This window comes from Tupaia chinensis, unplaced genomic scaffold (genome assembly GCF_000334495.1).
Source record: "Tupaia chinensis unplaced genomic scaffold, TupChi_1.0 Scaffold000318_1, whole genome shotgun sequence".
NCBI classification, from domain to species: Eukaryota; Metazoa; Chordata; class Mammalia; order Scandentia; family Tupaiidae; genus Tupaia; species Tupaia belangeri.
The window spans coordinates 5000329-5014944 of NW_006159811.1; the positions used below are offsets into that span (position 1 = coordinate 5000329).

At 42.9% G+C, this 14616-nt stretch overlaps 1 protein-coding gene across 1 annotated transcript in view; it reads right to left on the bottom strand.

The window, feature by feature from the left end:
- Positions 1–14616, bottom strand: part of FRAS1 (Fraser extracellular matrix complex subunit 1) — a 321939-nt gene that overhangs the window by 86772 nt on the left and 220551 nt on the right. The window contains 6 exon segments of the mRNA XM_027773018.1: positions 4876–5055; positions 5603–5722; positions 7741–7929; positions 10595–10858; positions 12581–12734; positions 14388–14578. Of these exon segments, the coding sequence (XP_027628819.1) occupies positions 4876–5055; positions 5603–5722; positions 7741–7929; positions 10595–10858; positions 12581–12734; positions 14388–14578 (1098 nt within the window).

Genomic DNA, 14616 nt, shown 5'->3' on the forward strand with positions numbered 1-14616 from the left:
CGGTTCAGCGGTTATCCTTTCTCTGCCCTTGCTATGCCTGATGCCTTCACCTGAAGAGTTTTACCTGAGGCTCAGGTTTGGCCTCCATTGATCTCCACAGGGAGAGAAAAGCAACTGAGGTTGTCTCTCTGATGTAACAAGGAGCCACTTGTTTGCCCCAACAGCAGAGGACTTGAACGGCCTCTGAGAATTCCGATAGTTTGTAGCGGTCTGGCCAAGAAGCCATATGTCATTTCAGCTTTTGAGAAAGGTACATCGTAACTAGCAAGGGAGACCCAACACCAGGTAGCCCTTTTCAAAGTATTCCAGAAGCAGTAGCTACCTAACTCTTCCGAAGCACGTGCAGTGGGACCGAAACACACAAGGTGTTGAGCGTAGTGTAGTTATTCATCTAATTGATCTGAGCTGATATCAACATGCTCTACTGAGACCGAAATGACAATCAAGACAAGGATATGCATTTGGACTAGAGGCCACAGTCTACTGCTTTTCACTAATAGCACTATTGGCCTTTCAGGCAGGATAATTACTTGGATTAGGACTTCACCCATTCACTGTAGGACATTTAGCATCCCCCTCTCTGCCCTCTATAGGCTGCTCCTCCTGTGCCACTTGAATCAGTGTGATGACTTGTACCCTAGGGGTGCCAACCATATGCTCTGTCCCTTGAGAACCAGTGCTATGCTGGAGATCACTATAGTCCAATATTATTCTACCCTTACTGTTAAAACATGACTTGTGACTATTAATTATGTAACTGGATGCCCAGCAAGAGTGTACATTTGCTAGCTACTTTTCTGAGTAACTATGTTCTTGCCACTGGGTGTGATAAAAAGTGATGTGTGTTCTTCGAGTTCTTCTTAAAAATTAAAGGATATGGGCCCTTCCTTCCTGCTAGTTGGAGGATGACAAGAGTAGTCCACTTGGACCAGAGATGGAAACCTCGTGTTGAATATCACTGAGCCACCTCAGGCCTCTGGGCCACCAATCTCTGGATTATTTGGAGATTAAAAAAAAAATTGGGGTGTGTGTAAGCTATTGCATGTTAAGGTCTCTTTGTTCCAGAAGTTTAGTTTGTATTCTAATTAATCACACTCTTTACTCTGATTTCCCCAGAAAAAGAGGGGCTTTAGGGCATGGGGTAGAGGGAAGCCCTGACATGATGGTGCGAACCCTCACCCTTGAAAAGACAGCATGAGAGACTCACTCTTACACTGGGCTTTCCTCAGGGAGAGAGGCTCATATCTGTCTTCTGTACAGTTCTCATAGGTGTATGGCTTCTGATATTTTTTAGTGGAAGAAAATAGAAATTCTATACCTTTTCTGTTTGTCTAAAGAGGACAACTGGTTTTAAGCAGCTGACCAAGAAGGACAGCATGAATGTAAATCCACATCACAGGTAACCATCAAGAAGGTGTCTGTTAGCACTGGGGGCTAATGACAATTTCTGGAGGCATCTGTTCCTGATGGGGTCAGCACTTGCTCTCTAATCATTGGCATGGAGTTAGACTGCTCTTCCTGAAAAGAACAGACCCCAACCCAACCCCAACTCCTGGTAGATCCATCCTCACTCATAAGACAAATGGGCGGAGGCACTATGGTGTCACCTGAAGCTGTGGCCAGCTGCCCTAAGAGGCCAGAAAGTAATCAACATGCATTTGCTCCCAAGGGACACCTGTGACATGAACAAAAATCACACTCATAGAAGTGTTCTCATGTGGGAGACAAGGAGAGAATCCAGGCTGAATGCAGCAGAAGGGCCCAGTGTAGGATCAGTGGTACGAGAGGGGTAGGCAAGCCCTGTCCTATCACCGCGGAGCTTTACTCTTGAAGGAGAAGGGCTCTCAAGAGTCAATAGGAGGTGTTAGATCCTCGCATCTGCCCTACTTAGCATGGCTGCAAACAGATAAGGCGGATAAGCTGGTGCAGTGGGGGAAACAGATCTGGAACTCAAGTTTGTCAGAACAGGGCAGGTAGAAGAATTGTCTAGGTAAATACAGCATCCTTCCATTTTTGGAGGGTATGAGAGAACTTCAAAAGCTTATGGAAAAATAGAATTAAAGTATGAGTTCATCTTGGTGCCAAATTTTTTTGAAATACAGTTTTTCCGTGACACACATTTTCCATGAGCTTTTTAAAGATCCCCTCATGCTATCCCAGAAGGAGGGAGTAGGATAACCTGCCTGTCTCTCCCTAAGCAGGGCTGCCTTGGTCTGGGCAACCAGCTTTGAAGTCCAATGAAGGCTGAGAGTTGTAAAAACAGACAAGGTGAACTTGGAGCAGCCCACACAGGATCCTTAATGCACCCTGAGTCGGACAAGAGCGGGGGCTATGACCTCCAGCAGGTGGGCACCTGGCTGTGCCTGGCATGGATGCCGAGCTCTTTCAAGCACCGAACAGTGTGGGTGCAGTTGCTGAACACAACAGCCAAGAATCTGCCCTTTCATCTTCGGAGAGCTACCATCAGCAATCTGACAGAATTCTGGCAGAAGCAATTAGCTCATGAATTAGTTATCAAATGTCTCCCGCAGCCAAGGTCTTGGGCTGCTGATCTGCATATTTCCCCTAGGTACTTCGGACAGAGGGCAGGCCACCTGCTTCCACGTGCAGTATGGGTATTAGCCAGTCTGACCACCCCTCTCCACACTGTACCATACAGCACCCCCTCCTCCACCATCGCCTTGGACCCAGATGTGGCTCCCTCACCTCCTCCGCCTGATTCTCCACCTTTTGAAGCTCATTCACCCTGTCCCTTCTTCACTCTGCTGCAGCCTCACTGGTCTCGCTGCTGTGCCTTGAACATGATTTGCCTGGCTGATCCTGCCTCAGGAGGTTGACACTTGCTGATCCTTCTGTCTGGAAAGCTCTTTCCTCATATATCACCGCAGCGGGCTCCCTCACTTCCTTCAGATCTCTACTCAAATGTCATCTTATTATTAGAATGCCCTTATTTCTCCCCCTAACACTCATTACCATCTGACAAACGAGGCATTTGTTTGCTTGTCTGTGTATTGTCTGACTCCTGCATTAGCAAGTCTCCTAAGGGCAAGTACAACCGGCTTTGCTCTTTTCTTGGTTGAATGAGTGAAGAATCTATGCTAAATCCAAAGAAAACCAATAGGGATCTAAATCTCCAGCAAGCTATCACTGCTTCTATGTTCTGAGAAATAAAGACAATTCTACCTTTAGATTGTTAGCTAATATCTCATATCCCTAATATGCATCTTGCTGCCAAGTTTTATAGCTTCTCCCCTCCCTCTAAATTCCTTGCTTCCCTCTTCCCCTCCTTCCTTCCTTCCTTCTATGTATGTTTTTTTGAGTGCTACTAGGTAGGTGCCAGGCATTCTTTCTCACATCATTCTCATCTTACTGTTCCTCACTGTCCTGTCAGGTGGAGCCTCCCTACCCTCTACATGGCCAGATGTCAACTCTGCCTAACCTCTGCCACTGTTCCCTTTTATTTTCTTCAATTCACCCTGTTGGACACTACCTGATGAATTTCACTTCTTCTCCCTGCTCAAAATTCTGCAGTGACTCCCTATTGCCTATTGAATTAAATAGAGATTACTCATTCCTGTTTTGAAAACCATCCATGACATCTCTATCTACCCATGAGCCCTCTCTCCTACTATTTTTAGAATATCTAGCTTCAGCTAAATGTGCCTCCCATGCTGTTCCCATCTCTGGAAAGAACACAAATTCTGTCTGCTCAAAGTGTCTCTCAAGGACATTCTCAAATGCCACCTCTATGCATTTTCCCACCTGAGGTAGCCTTCCCTGCTTCTGAACTCCTAGGATACCATGTTTGTACCTTTTTAAAAACACCTGCAATATTCTTTCTGAGTTACGGTTATCTGCAGAGTTTTCTTCTCTTACCCACTAGAAAACTCTAGAGAGTAAGAATTGTGTTTCATTTATTTTCATTTCTTAACAGCTAACCAGAATCTTTCCCAATATACACACTGGCTCACTATTTGTTAAACAGAATTAAACAAAAAAAATTTTTTTTTCCTTTTTCATTCTTTGCCAGAGGGGACATCTACTCACCAGAGGGAGAGAGAAAGTACTCCTGAAGAGACATGGACACACCGCCATCTCCTTTCCTCCATTTCTCCTTCCTGCTGGAATTTTGGGCAAGCACACATACACACCCAATGTTTTTCAAGCCACTGGGGCTGGGATTTAACCTGCAGTTGACCATGTGGGATCCAGCTCTCAAAGCATAGCACGTAACTACTCTGCTGTGTAGTGGGACCTTGTCAAATGGAATTTTTTTTTTTTTGAGAGGTTTATGCTATAGGGCGCGTACGCTCGCCAGAAAGAGAGAGACAGAGAGGCAGAAATCGAGAAATCACTCCCCAGGGGAGATGTCCACGCCACAATCCCTTCTCCTCCATTCTCCTTTTGGGATCTTGGGCACGCACGCACACACGCCCAGTGTGAGTTTTAAGTCACTGGGTCCAGGACTTGAACCACGGTCGACTACATGGGAGTTCAGTGACATAGTCATTATGCTAACTGCTGATCCCAGTCAAATGGAATTTTTTGTCACAATGAATCACACTGTTCTATGAGCTCAAGGGAGTTAAGAAGGACGAGGTACAGTATTTACCCTAAAGGAACTGATAGTCTAGTTAGGAAGGTAAAATTGCTACCTCAAATAGTAATTTTTAATTTACTTTCGGCAAGTAATTATTGAACATCTACTGTGCTAAGTATAATGAAAGGCAGTATATAATGGTCAAAAACTAGTGATACAGACAATAATGACCAAGTAAACCAGACTCTAGGGTACGTGGACACATATTATGACTGCCTTCCACACGTACTAACGCCCAACTCTTGGTGCAAGGGAGTAAGAGATGAGAGACTTACCGGGTGAGGCTGCATGTTCTAGGCGGCCCAGCTGGGGCTGCCTGGTGATCCTGTAGGTCAGTTCTGCAGGCTCACTATCCTGGTCAGTGGCAGAGAGCTGCTGAGTGGTGATCTTCCTCACTGAGTTTTCATCCAAGACCAGCCCTTTATTGGTAATGATGACTGGTGGGGCTTTGTCTTCTGGTAATAGAAGAAACAGTGATTTGGAATGGAATTTTTTTTTAAAGATTATTATTATGATTGTTATTATTTTTTGCCATAGGGTACATGTGCTTTCCAGAAAGAGGCAGAGACAGAGAGAAGAAAAGTGAGTAAACACCCTCCAGAGGGAAGGCCATGGCACAACCCCTTCTCCTCCATTCTCCTCTCATGATTTTGGGCATGCACGTATTTATGCCCAGCATGATTCTTAAGCTATCAGGTCCAGGACTTGAACCATGGTTAAACATATGGAAGTCCAGTGCCCTAGTCACTAAATCACCTGCTGGTTTTGTGGAACAGGATCTTTTCAGTCTCTTTCCTTCAATTCTAGGCCTGGTCCCTGAAGTAAGCTCAGAATAATCCTTAGGCCTATGTCTGAGAGAGAACACCAAGATGCCAGTATTTATGTGACAGAGAGAGTATGATTTCCAATCTTCACACCAGCTAGGAGAAGAGGCTCCATACAAACCACAAATTCTCACGGCTGCTGAATATTTTTATTTTAGAAAACCCAGTGCCCCCTTACCTAAAACATGGATAGAAAATGACTGGTCACTCAATTTGTTGCCTTCTCCATCCACCACATCAAACTTAAATGCAAAGCTCCCGCTAGGTTCTCCTGTTGCATGTCTATATTCAACATGCCCTATGAAAAGGGGAAAAATTGTCATTAATGCTTTCTACCCTTATTTCTGAAAGAGAATTCCACTGGTATTCATACCAACGAATCAGTTAACACCTTCCTCATTTTGACACTGCTTTTGACATTTTAATCTAAAGTTTTCATTTTCTCCCGTTCCTCTCCCACCATTGACATTCTCACAACCAAAGACTTCCTCATAACAAAATCACCCCAAGTAACATTACTTATGGTTGAGGCTCAGCTATTTTGAAAGATCCGGTTCAGTCTCTTAGAAGGTCTTATAATTACGAGATCAGCAAAATTGCTTATGTGTAAAATGTTCATTGACTGCACCCACATTCCGTGGAGTGACTCTTTTTTTTTTTTTTTCTTTCCCTCTAAATAGAGGTTTTTGCCATAGGGTACATGTACTCACTGGAGAGAGAGTCACACACACAGAGACAGTGAGAGGGAGAGAGAAATCAGCCCCCAGGGAAGATGGCCACACTGCAATCCTTCTCCGTTCTCCTCCCAGGATCTTAGGCATGTACTCACATGCACCCAGTGTGATTTTCAAGCCACTAGGTCTGGGACTCGAACTGTGGTCAGCCACGTGAGAGCCCAGTGATGCTACACCATCTGTTGGCCCCTGTAATTGCCCCATTACATATCCATGTTACAAGGGACGAGAATGAGAGCCTCAGTCCACAATCTCCCAGAACTCTTCACTCCCCATCGCCTAGCTCATGGGACAATATGGGTTATCACCAACCAAAAAAACAAATAGATAAACAACAAAATAAACACATAGAAGCCAAAAGACTCCAAAGGGAGACGTGTAACATCTTATATTTTTGTTAATCTACAGCAGCATTTACAAATATCTATCAAGTAAATATAACCAAACTTCTGTTAAGAAGTTCTTGGTCTTATTTTTTAAATTTATTTTATTTTTTTATTTTTTGCCACAGGGTATGTGTGCTTGCCAGACAGAGACAGAGAGAGACAGTAAAAAGGACAGTGAGAAATCACCCCACCACCACCACCATCCCAGCAGGGATGACCATGCTGCAATCCCTTGTCCTCCATTTTTTTCCTCGGATTTTAGACACACATGCACATGCTCTTGGCAAGAGTTTCAACTTGCCAGGTCTGGGGCTTGAACTATTGTTGGCAATATGGGAGTCCAGCACTTTAACCAATATGCTTGCTGGCACTGGTCTTATTTTTTTAAAAAGAGACACCAGGAACATTGAAGGACTAAGTGAACATTCTTTCACCTCTTCTACCCTCTTCACCACAGCACAGACAGGCCCAATGGCAACTCAGCTGCTGTCAATTTTAGGGGCTATTGCACAGGCAGGACCCTAGTTTCTGTTCTTCGGGGGCATATTTCCACTTCTAACTGTAACTGCACCTCATCACATGATTCCAATTACTTTCTCCCCCCAGTATGTAACTTTATTTCCCTTTCTCTACCCCTGAAAGCACTGTACAGTAACTACGTAGCATTTAACATTTATGCCTTTACATTACATCAGCATTTCCTGGAGGAGGGATGAGCCATGTAATTTCCCCCAGGCAGCTCCGATTTATGCCCTTCCATTTTGCTTAGTTCATTAAGTTGTGCTCTTTGGGGAGCTGAAAAGAGATATAAATTGCTCACCTAAGGAAGGCATAATTTTCACCTTAATCCATCCCAACTCACTTCTTTTTCCATTCTCTCTCCCACCCACACTTTCTAGCATCACAACAAGCCAAAATGACTTTTTCCCCACTATAATAGCCTCAAATTTCATAAACGTTTTGTCAAAGCACAGACACATTTTAGCCAAGAAAGGTAGTTTTTTCCTTTTTTTAAAAAACCAAAAAAATGAGGAGACAAGAAAGAAAATACATGAAGCGATAATTCAGCTCTTGCACAAGACAAAGAGTGCAGGGTTTACTGCCACAGGCTACCAGGCATTTAACTCCGATTTTACTACCAAGGGCAACGGGCAGAGTCCGTGGAAGTCTTGGTGGGCAGAGGAGGACTGGCTGACCTTGGTTAATGTCCGCCTGCGTGAAACTTCGAAGGGGGCCTTTAATGGAGATTTGCTCCAGGTCGTCATGCTTGGCCATCTGCAGACGCCCTGCTCCAGGATCTTCCTTCATGATGTACACGACCTGATGCTCAGCTGAGTCCGTATCTGTCACTTTCAAGTGCTGTTCTGTGATGCGTGCTATTGATCCTGGGAGAGAATGAAAGAGAGTAGGTCATTCTGCCACGTTTCCTTTGGATGAGATAAGAAATTATTTTAGGAGATTAGAGGCTCAATGATCCTACATTCCTTGGGTATGGGACCAGGTACCTGCCTTCTCAGTGTCCAGATAAATACATTTTAATTTTCCTAAGTGAAATAATCCCAACTTTCCCATCTGTTAATCACCCCTTGAATTTAGAGTTGAGCTCTTTTGTCTTCTGAACCCTTTCATCCTTTCCTTAAGTTTGTTCTACTTCCATGACCCATGGTTACTATCTAGCGCTATGTAATAACTCTTGGTTCTGGGATGTAACTACCTCATAGATCTATGATGGAATCTGTTCAGACATTATTTAATGTCTGGAAGGTAACCAAGGTAAAAATAACAGCTTTACATAAATTCACACACAGATTGTCGGGAAAGTCATGACATATTTTTCTTTGCAAAAATCCATCATGACTTTCCAGACAACCCAGTATCTTGTTGACATTTCAGACCAAATAGTCAAAATCAGTGCTCCTCAAGGCATAGAATATGCTGAGTTATCAAGAGCAGGAGGATCTGGAGGCTGGCAAATGGCATGGTGGTTATGGGCGCTGGAATCCTACATAGCCAACCATGGTTCGAGTCCTAGACCTGGTGGCGTGCTTTCTCACTTTCTCTCTCTCTCTCTAGTCAAATTACAATAAATACATAAATAAATAAAGTTAAATAAAAAATAATTCTTAAAAAAAAAGAGAGCAGGAGGATCTGAGCCAGTGGGCCCCGAGATGCTGCAGGAGGGTTGGCAACGGAGGAAAGGCATGGGCTGCCAGCAAACATCTCTTCTAAGGGCCTTGCCACTTGTTTCTTACCCAGCCATTTTCTCATAGTAAATTCTAGTAGATCTAGTCATTTTGGTGTAAAACATTTTGATGTGTGGACAGTCCACCAGAGGCCCTGAGCGTCTTCCATGTTCTTGCTGGGAAATGCTAATTATACAAGGCCTCGGCCAGTCTTCACCTAGCCCATCTCTCAGTGAGCAACCATCAGGGATGAGATACGTCTTCCCCTGGGACAAAGATCAGACTCGCTTACTTCTTGCTATGCCAGGGAGAGTGCCTAATCTGTGTTCTACTTCTGTTATGCTTCCCACTGCATGTGAGGGTCTATCTGGGTGGGCTTCCTACCTCACCCCTGTGGGACTTGGAGGGCAGAGGGAACTGAGACAAACTTGCTATTGCCCATGATGCCTGCTGTGCTGTAACAAAAAGCCCTGTCTCTCATGGCACACTCACGCCTTCCACTGCTAGCATCCATGAAACAGCAACAGGCTAGCTTGTTCACTTGTAAACAGGCTAACGTCAAACCCTAGACCTGATAGCTGGGGCTTTGAGACTCTCCAAATTTGCAAATACCATTATTTCAAATTTCAAATATCATATATTTTTTCACTACAGAATTCAACTGAGAGTAAAAACAGACAACAACAGATGTAGAATCTCTGTGGGCAAAAGGCTTATTCCCTAGTTAAGTAATTCCCTACTGCCAACTGAGCCTAAGACTAACACTTGCCACAGGTTCTTCAGTGTTGCTTGAACATAGAACATAGTTGTGAAAGTTAGACCCTAAAATACCACACCTGCTCCTTCTCAATTATTTGCATAATTTCTTACTGCACAATAACTGTTCAACTGTCTTCTCATGACTCTTAGTTTTTAATAAACATACTAAAAGTATTACTAGAGTTCTTTTGTTGTTTCTGCAGGGTTGGTTGAGCTGGAGCAATGTTAAAGGAAAACTAGGACAAAGAATAGTTGGATAGGGATCAGCAGTTAGCGTAATGGCTATGTCGCTGGACTCCCACGTAGTTGACCGTGGTTCGCATCCCAGACCCAGTGGCTTAAAACTCACGCCGGGTGCGTGTGCGTGCGTGCCCAAGATCCCGAGAGGAGAATGGAGGAGAAGGGATTGTGGCATGGCCATCCCCTCTGGGGGGTGATTTCTCGCTTTCTATCTCTGTCTGTCTGGCAAGCACACGCGCCCTATAGCAAAAACCTCTTAAAAAAGAAAAAAAAAGAATAGTTGGATAGATTACGTTTTTCTTTTTCTTTCTTTCTTTCTTTCTTTCTTTCTTTCTTTCTTTCTTTCTTTCTTTCTTTCTTTTTTAATTAGGTTTTTGCCATAGGTCATGTGTGCTTGCCAGAGAAGAGAAAGACAGAGATACAGAGAACATGAGAAATCACTCCCCAGGGAGGATGGCCATATTGCAATCATTTCTCCTCCATTTTTCTCTCAGGATCTTGGACATGCACACATATGTGCCTGGCATGATTTTCAAGCTACTGGGTCTAGGACTCGAACTGTGGTCAGCCATGTGGGAATCTAGCCACCTTAACCACGGCATCTGCTGGACCCTAAAATTAAAATTTTTGAGGACTCAGGAAATACTATGAACTCTTCTTAACCTTTTTTTTTTTTTTCAGATTCACAGACAGTGGCATCTAATACAAAGGATTTCAGAAGCTCATGTATTCATCATAATTCTTAGTGTTCCTGAACAAATAGTTCAAACTCTAACCACAGAACGCACATGGAAGAAAGTCCTGTACACTGGCAAAAGAAGAAATAAGGTTAAAAGAACCACAGCCACTCTCTTCTCTTCCATGGTACCTGCTGACAGCTGTAGGCCTCGGCTTACAGCCAAATGGGGGCTGCCGCTGGTCAGTAGTTCCATGTAGATCTCCATCCTCCCTGAATCCACATGGAGGCCATCAGTGAGGGAAAACCGGAACTCATCCACTGCCATACTAGAGTCACCAGGCACATACCCGACCAGCCCGGCAAGTATATCCTGGTAGCTGAAGGAGGAGCCATGAACCAAAGCTGTCCCATTCTTCAGAGGCTCAAAGGCAGTAAGCCTCCGGAGCAGATGACCTGAGGAAAGGAGGAAAGGAAAACAAAGACACGATGATAGCCAGTACCAGACACCCCCAAATGCCTGATTTTTCCCACTAGGTTAAGCTTGGTAGACTGCTAAGTATTTCTGAGGCTCTTGGTGTAATAGTTTAGCATTTTTATATACAACAGGGGTCTTCAAAAAGTTCATGAGAATGCATGTTATTAAAAAAAATCAACTATGGATGGATTTCAAAATTTTTTGCACTGAAGCAAACACATTTTCCACAAACTTTTTGAAGTACTTTCATATAAGCCTCATCTACAAATAAAGAAAATAATGTAGCACTTTTCCTGGTTAAAGTCTCTTAAGAAGACACAGATGGATTTGGTAATATAGTAGTTTGGAAATCGCATATCCCTCTATGAATTCAAACTCACTTTATTATCTAAACCTTATTTTTCTCTTCTGCAAGGTGAAACTAGCACTCTTCATTCACTGCCTTTCTCTTAGGGTGTCTAGAGTGGGAAATGTGAATATAGTTTAGATTTCTTTTCAATTCAGGAAGAAACTAAGTGTCTTAAGAGTGAGGTATATTTTTCTATTTTCAAGGGTCACATAGTACAATGGGACAGTTAAAGTGCTTAGAGTGTTCCATTAAAGAAAGGGGAAGTGAATGAAAGCAAGAGAAAATGCAATGACCAACAGCTTCTTGTATTAACCCTCCATCAACGGCAATAGTCGTTGAAAGACCAGGCCTTGTCCCAGCAGCACGTCCTTGTGATGCTGCTACTCAGTAGGCTAAAGCCATATGAGAGACACAGGTTCTATTCCTGGTCTATCCTAAAGGCTGGGCATGGTGTCGTGTTGCCAAGAGTCCAAGCCATGCAGGAAGATCCCAACAATGCAAGTGAGACCATGTCTTAAAAAACAAAACGAAGCAAATAAACAGGAGCCAGATGATGGCACAGTGGTAATACAACAGTCTGCTATCCTGTCCCACATGGAAGGTTCTGGGTTCACATCAGAAACCTCTGTGAGTACACTGGGTGTGCACATGCCCATGATCTGCGATTGGCTGAAACTGGGGGTGAACCGTGGAGTGAAAGATGCTGCTGGGGGTACCTGTCTCTGTCTCTCTTCTGCTTTCTCTCTTATGGCAAAAAGAAAGAAATAAACTTAAAAATAAAAATATTAATAATAATAATTAATAATGAAAGACCAATAGGCATTATGATGGGTTGAGACACCCCACTTTGGTTCCTAGGCATTGGCTAATGCTAGGGGGCTGGCATTTAGAGAAGTAGGTAGAAGATACACACAGTGGTTTTTGCATCTGGTTTAAATCAAGAAAAGTGCTTTCTTTGCAAAAGGAACAAGCTCATAAAGACATTTGGCATGCCTCTGAAAGGCTGAATGAGCTGGCCCAGGATTATCGAACAATGATGTCTTCTCTGAGGAGAGGATCTGTACACTGTGAAACCTGTTTTGCTTGAGGATACACAGCAAGGCAAGAAAACAGCTGAAATTAAATTTCAGAGAATGCCAATTAGCTAGAATTCAGGCTTTTTAAGCAACCACTGTCTCTACCATGACCCCAAAGAATATCAGCTGCTGTGAATTTGATTATATTTCGGTGCAAAAAATGGACCATATATATAGGAAAGGCAGAGGAATAATCAACTGAAATCTATGTGCTTATTCTAATAACCCATCAGGCATTTCAATTAAGAAGCTTTCCATAGCAGTTTGCATCCTACCGTGGTCAGGCACTTTTGTCAATACGAAAATCAGCTCATTCTCTGGGGTGTCCAAGTCTTGTAGGCTCACAGAAGAATTGCTTATCACCACTCCTGAGCTCAGCTGCACTCTGAGGGGTCTCAAGGTCATCCTGGGGGGCTCATCATTCTTCCTCTGATTAAAGCATGAAATATTAGGTCTCACATAGATACAGATTTATGAAAGAAAATTTAAGCTATTCACACTGCTATTACTGCAACAGCTTCCACTAACAAAATAGCATTTAATGTGTCACCATCTTTTTTTTCTTTAGAAATTTTTTGTTATAGGGTGTGCGTGCTTGCTGGAGAGACGGAGAGAGAAAAAGTAAGAAATCACCCCCTGGAGGATGACCATATTGCAATCCTTTCTACTCCATTTGCCTCATGGGATTTTAGGCATGCACACAGAAACTTGGAGTAAGCTTCAAGCCACTGGGTCCAGGATGCAAACTGTGGTTGGCCACATGGGAGTCCAGTACCTAAGACACTATGCCAGCTGCTGGTCCCAATGTGTCACCATCTTAACTTCCCAATTAAAATGGCTAGTTTGAAAAGATAGTGGGCCAGATGTGGCATGATGGCTAAGGCTATTGGATCCCACATCGCTGACTGTGCTCTTGGAGTTCCAGAACAGGTGACTTGAGAAACATGCCAGGTGCATGTGTAAGCATGCCAAAAATCCTAAGGGAGGGGGAGAGATGGAGAAGGATTGCAGCATGACCATTCCTCAAGAAGTATCCTTTCTCATTTTCTCTGTTTCTCTATCTCTTCCTAAAAAAGGCTCTTGGGAAAAAAATTAAAAACAAACAAAAAAAGTGACTAGAGAGCAAGCCACATGCACAAAATGTCCTCTTGCAAAGAAGGTGATGGACATCCTACAAAAATTTTCTCATGTATCTTTTAGAGGGACAATGAGCATATTTTCTATACCAAAAATAAAGATATGTTTTGAGAAGCATGAGGGGGTCTTAAAAAATACATGGAAGCTGTGGATTATGAAAGAAAAACAAAAACAATAAAACTAGGGATGGATTTAAAAACTTTCATGCACCAAAATGAATCGGTACCATAATTCCATTTTTCCACAAACTTGTTGAAGACCCACGTACAAGTATATTTTGGGGGATAGAAAAGCACACCATTTGAACTCTGAATGGTTTTAGAAAACACTAAACATATCGCAGAACCTGCAGAAGGCCACCAGCATTTGAAAACATGGGTTTCTAAAGCTGTCCCTGTTCTTATGTCCCTTAAGAGGGTTCCATACATTTATTTTCTCAAAATATATGGTATTCCATTCTGAGATTTATCTTTTATTCCTTTTTCTCTCTCTCCCTGGGCTGATAGAGTAAGTTTGTGTAGTTGCTCAAATGAGAATGAATACAGCATCAATGGGTACATTTCTTTGATGTTATAATTTTAAAAAAATGTATTAAAATATAAGAAAAGGCAAGTATGCATGTAGACCAATGATTTCAGAGAAAAATCGTCATGTTAGTTTTCAGCTAACTGTGGGACAGTCAAGGTTTCTCTGACTCTCACAAATTGTTTTCACACAGGATATATAAATTTTACTCTAAAATGGAAATTCAGATTTTTCCAACTCAGACCTTCCTCAAATGCCAAACTTAATTCTACAAGTTTTCTGAAGGTTGGGGTTATATTTTAAAATCAACCTTTAAAACTGAAGGTCAAATCCAATCTTCTTTGCTTTTGGGTCCATATAAAGAAAACTATCTACCGGTAGAACTGTGATGTTAAAGGCTCGACTTTTCCAAGTCTTTACCTCGATGGTGATGTTTATGCTGTGAATTTCTGAACGGCTGGTGCCATCACTCACATAGAAACTAAAAATGTCATGGGTCGGCTCAACACTTTCATGAACACTCTGAAAGTAATAAATGTAGTTTTCCAGGACGTCTTGAATAGGGAATGACGCCTCTAGGTCACTGGTAGCTCCAGGGCCAAAGCGATCACCTGCAACATCAAGAAGATGGTTATCTACACCCACCCAT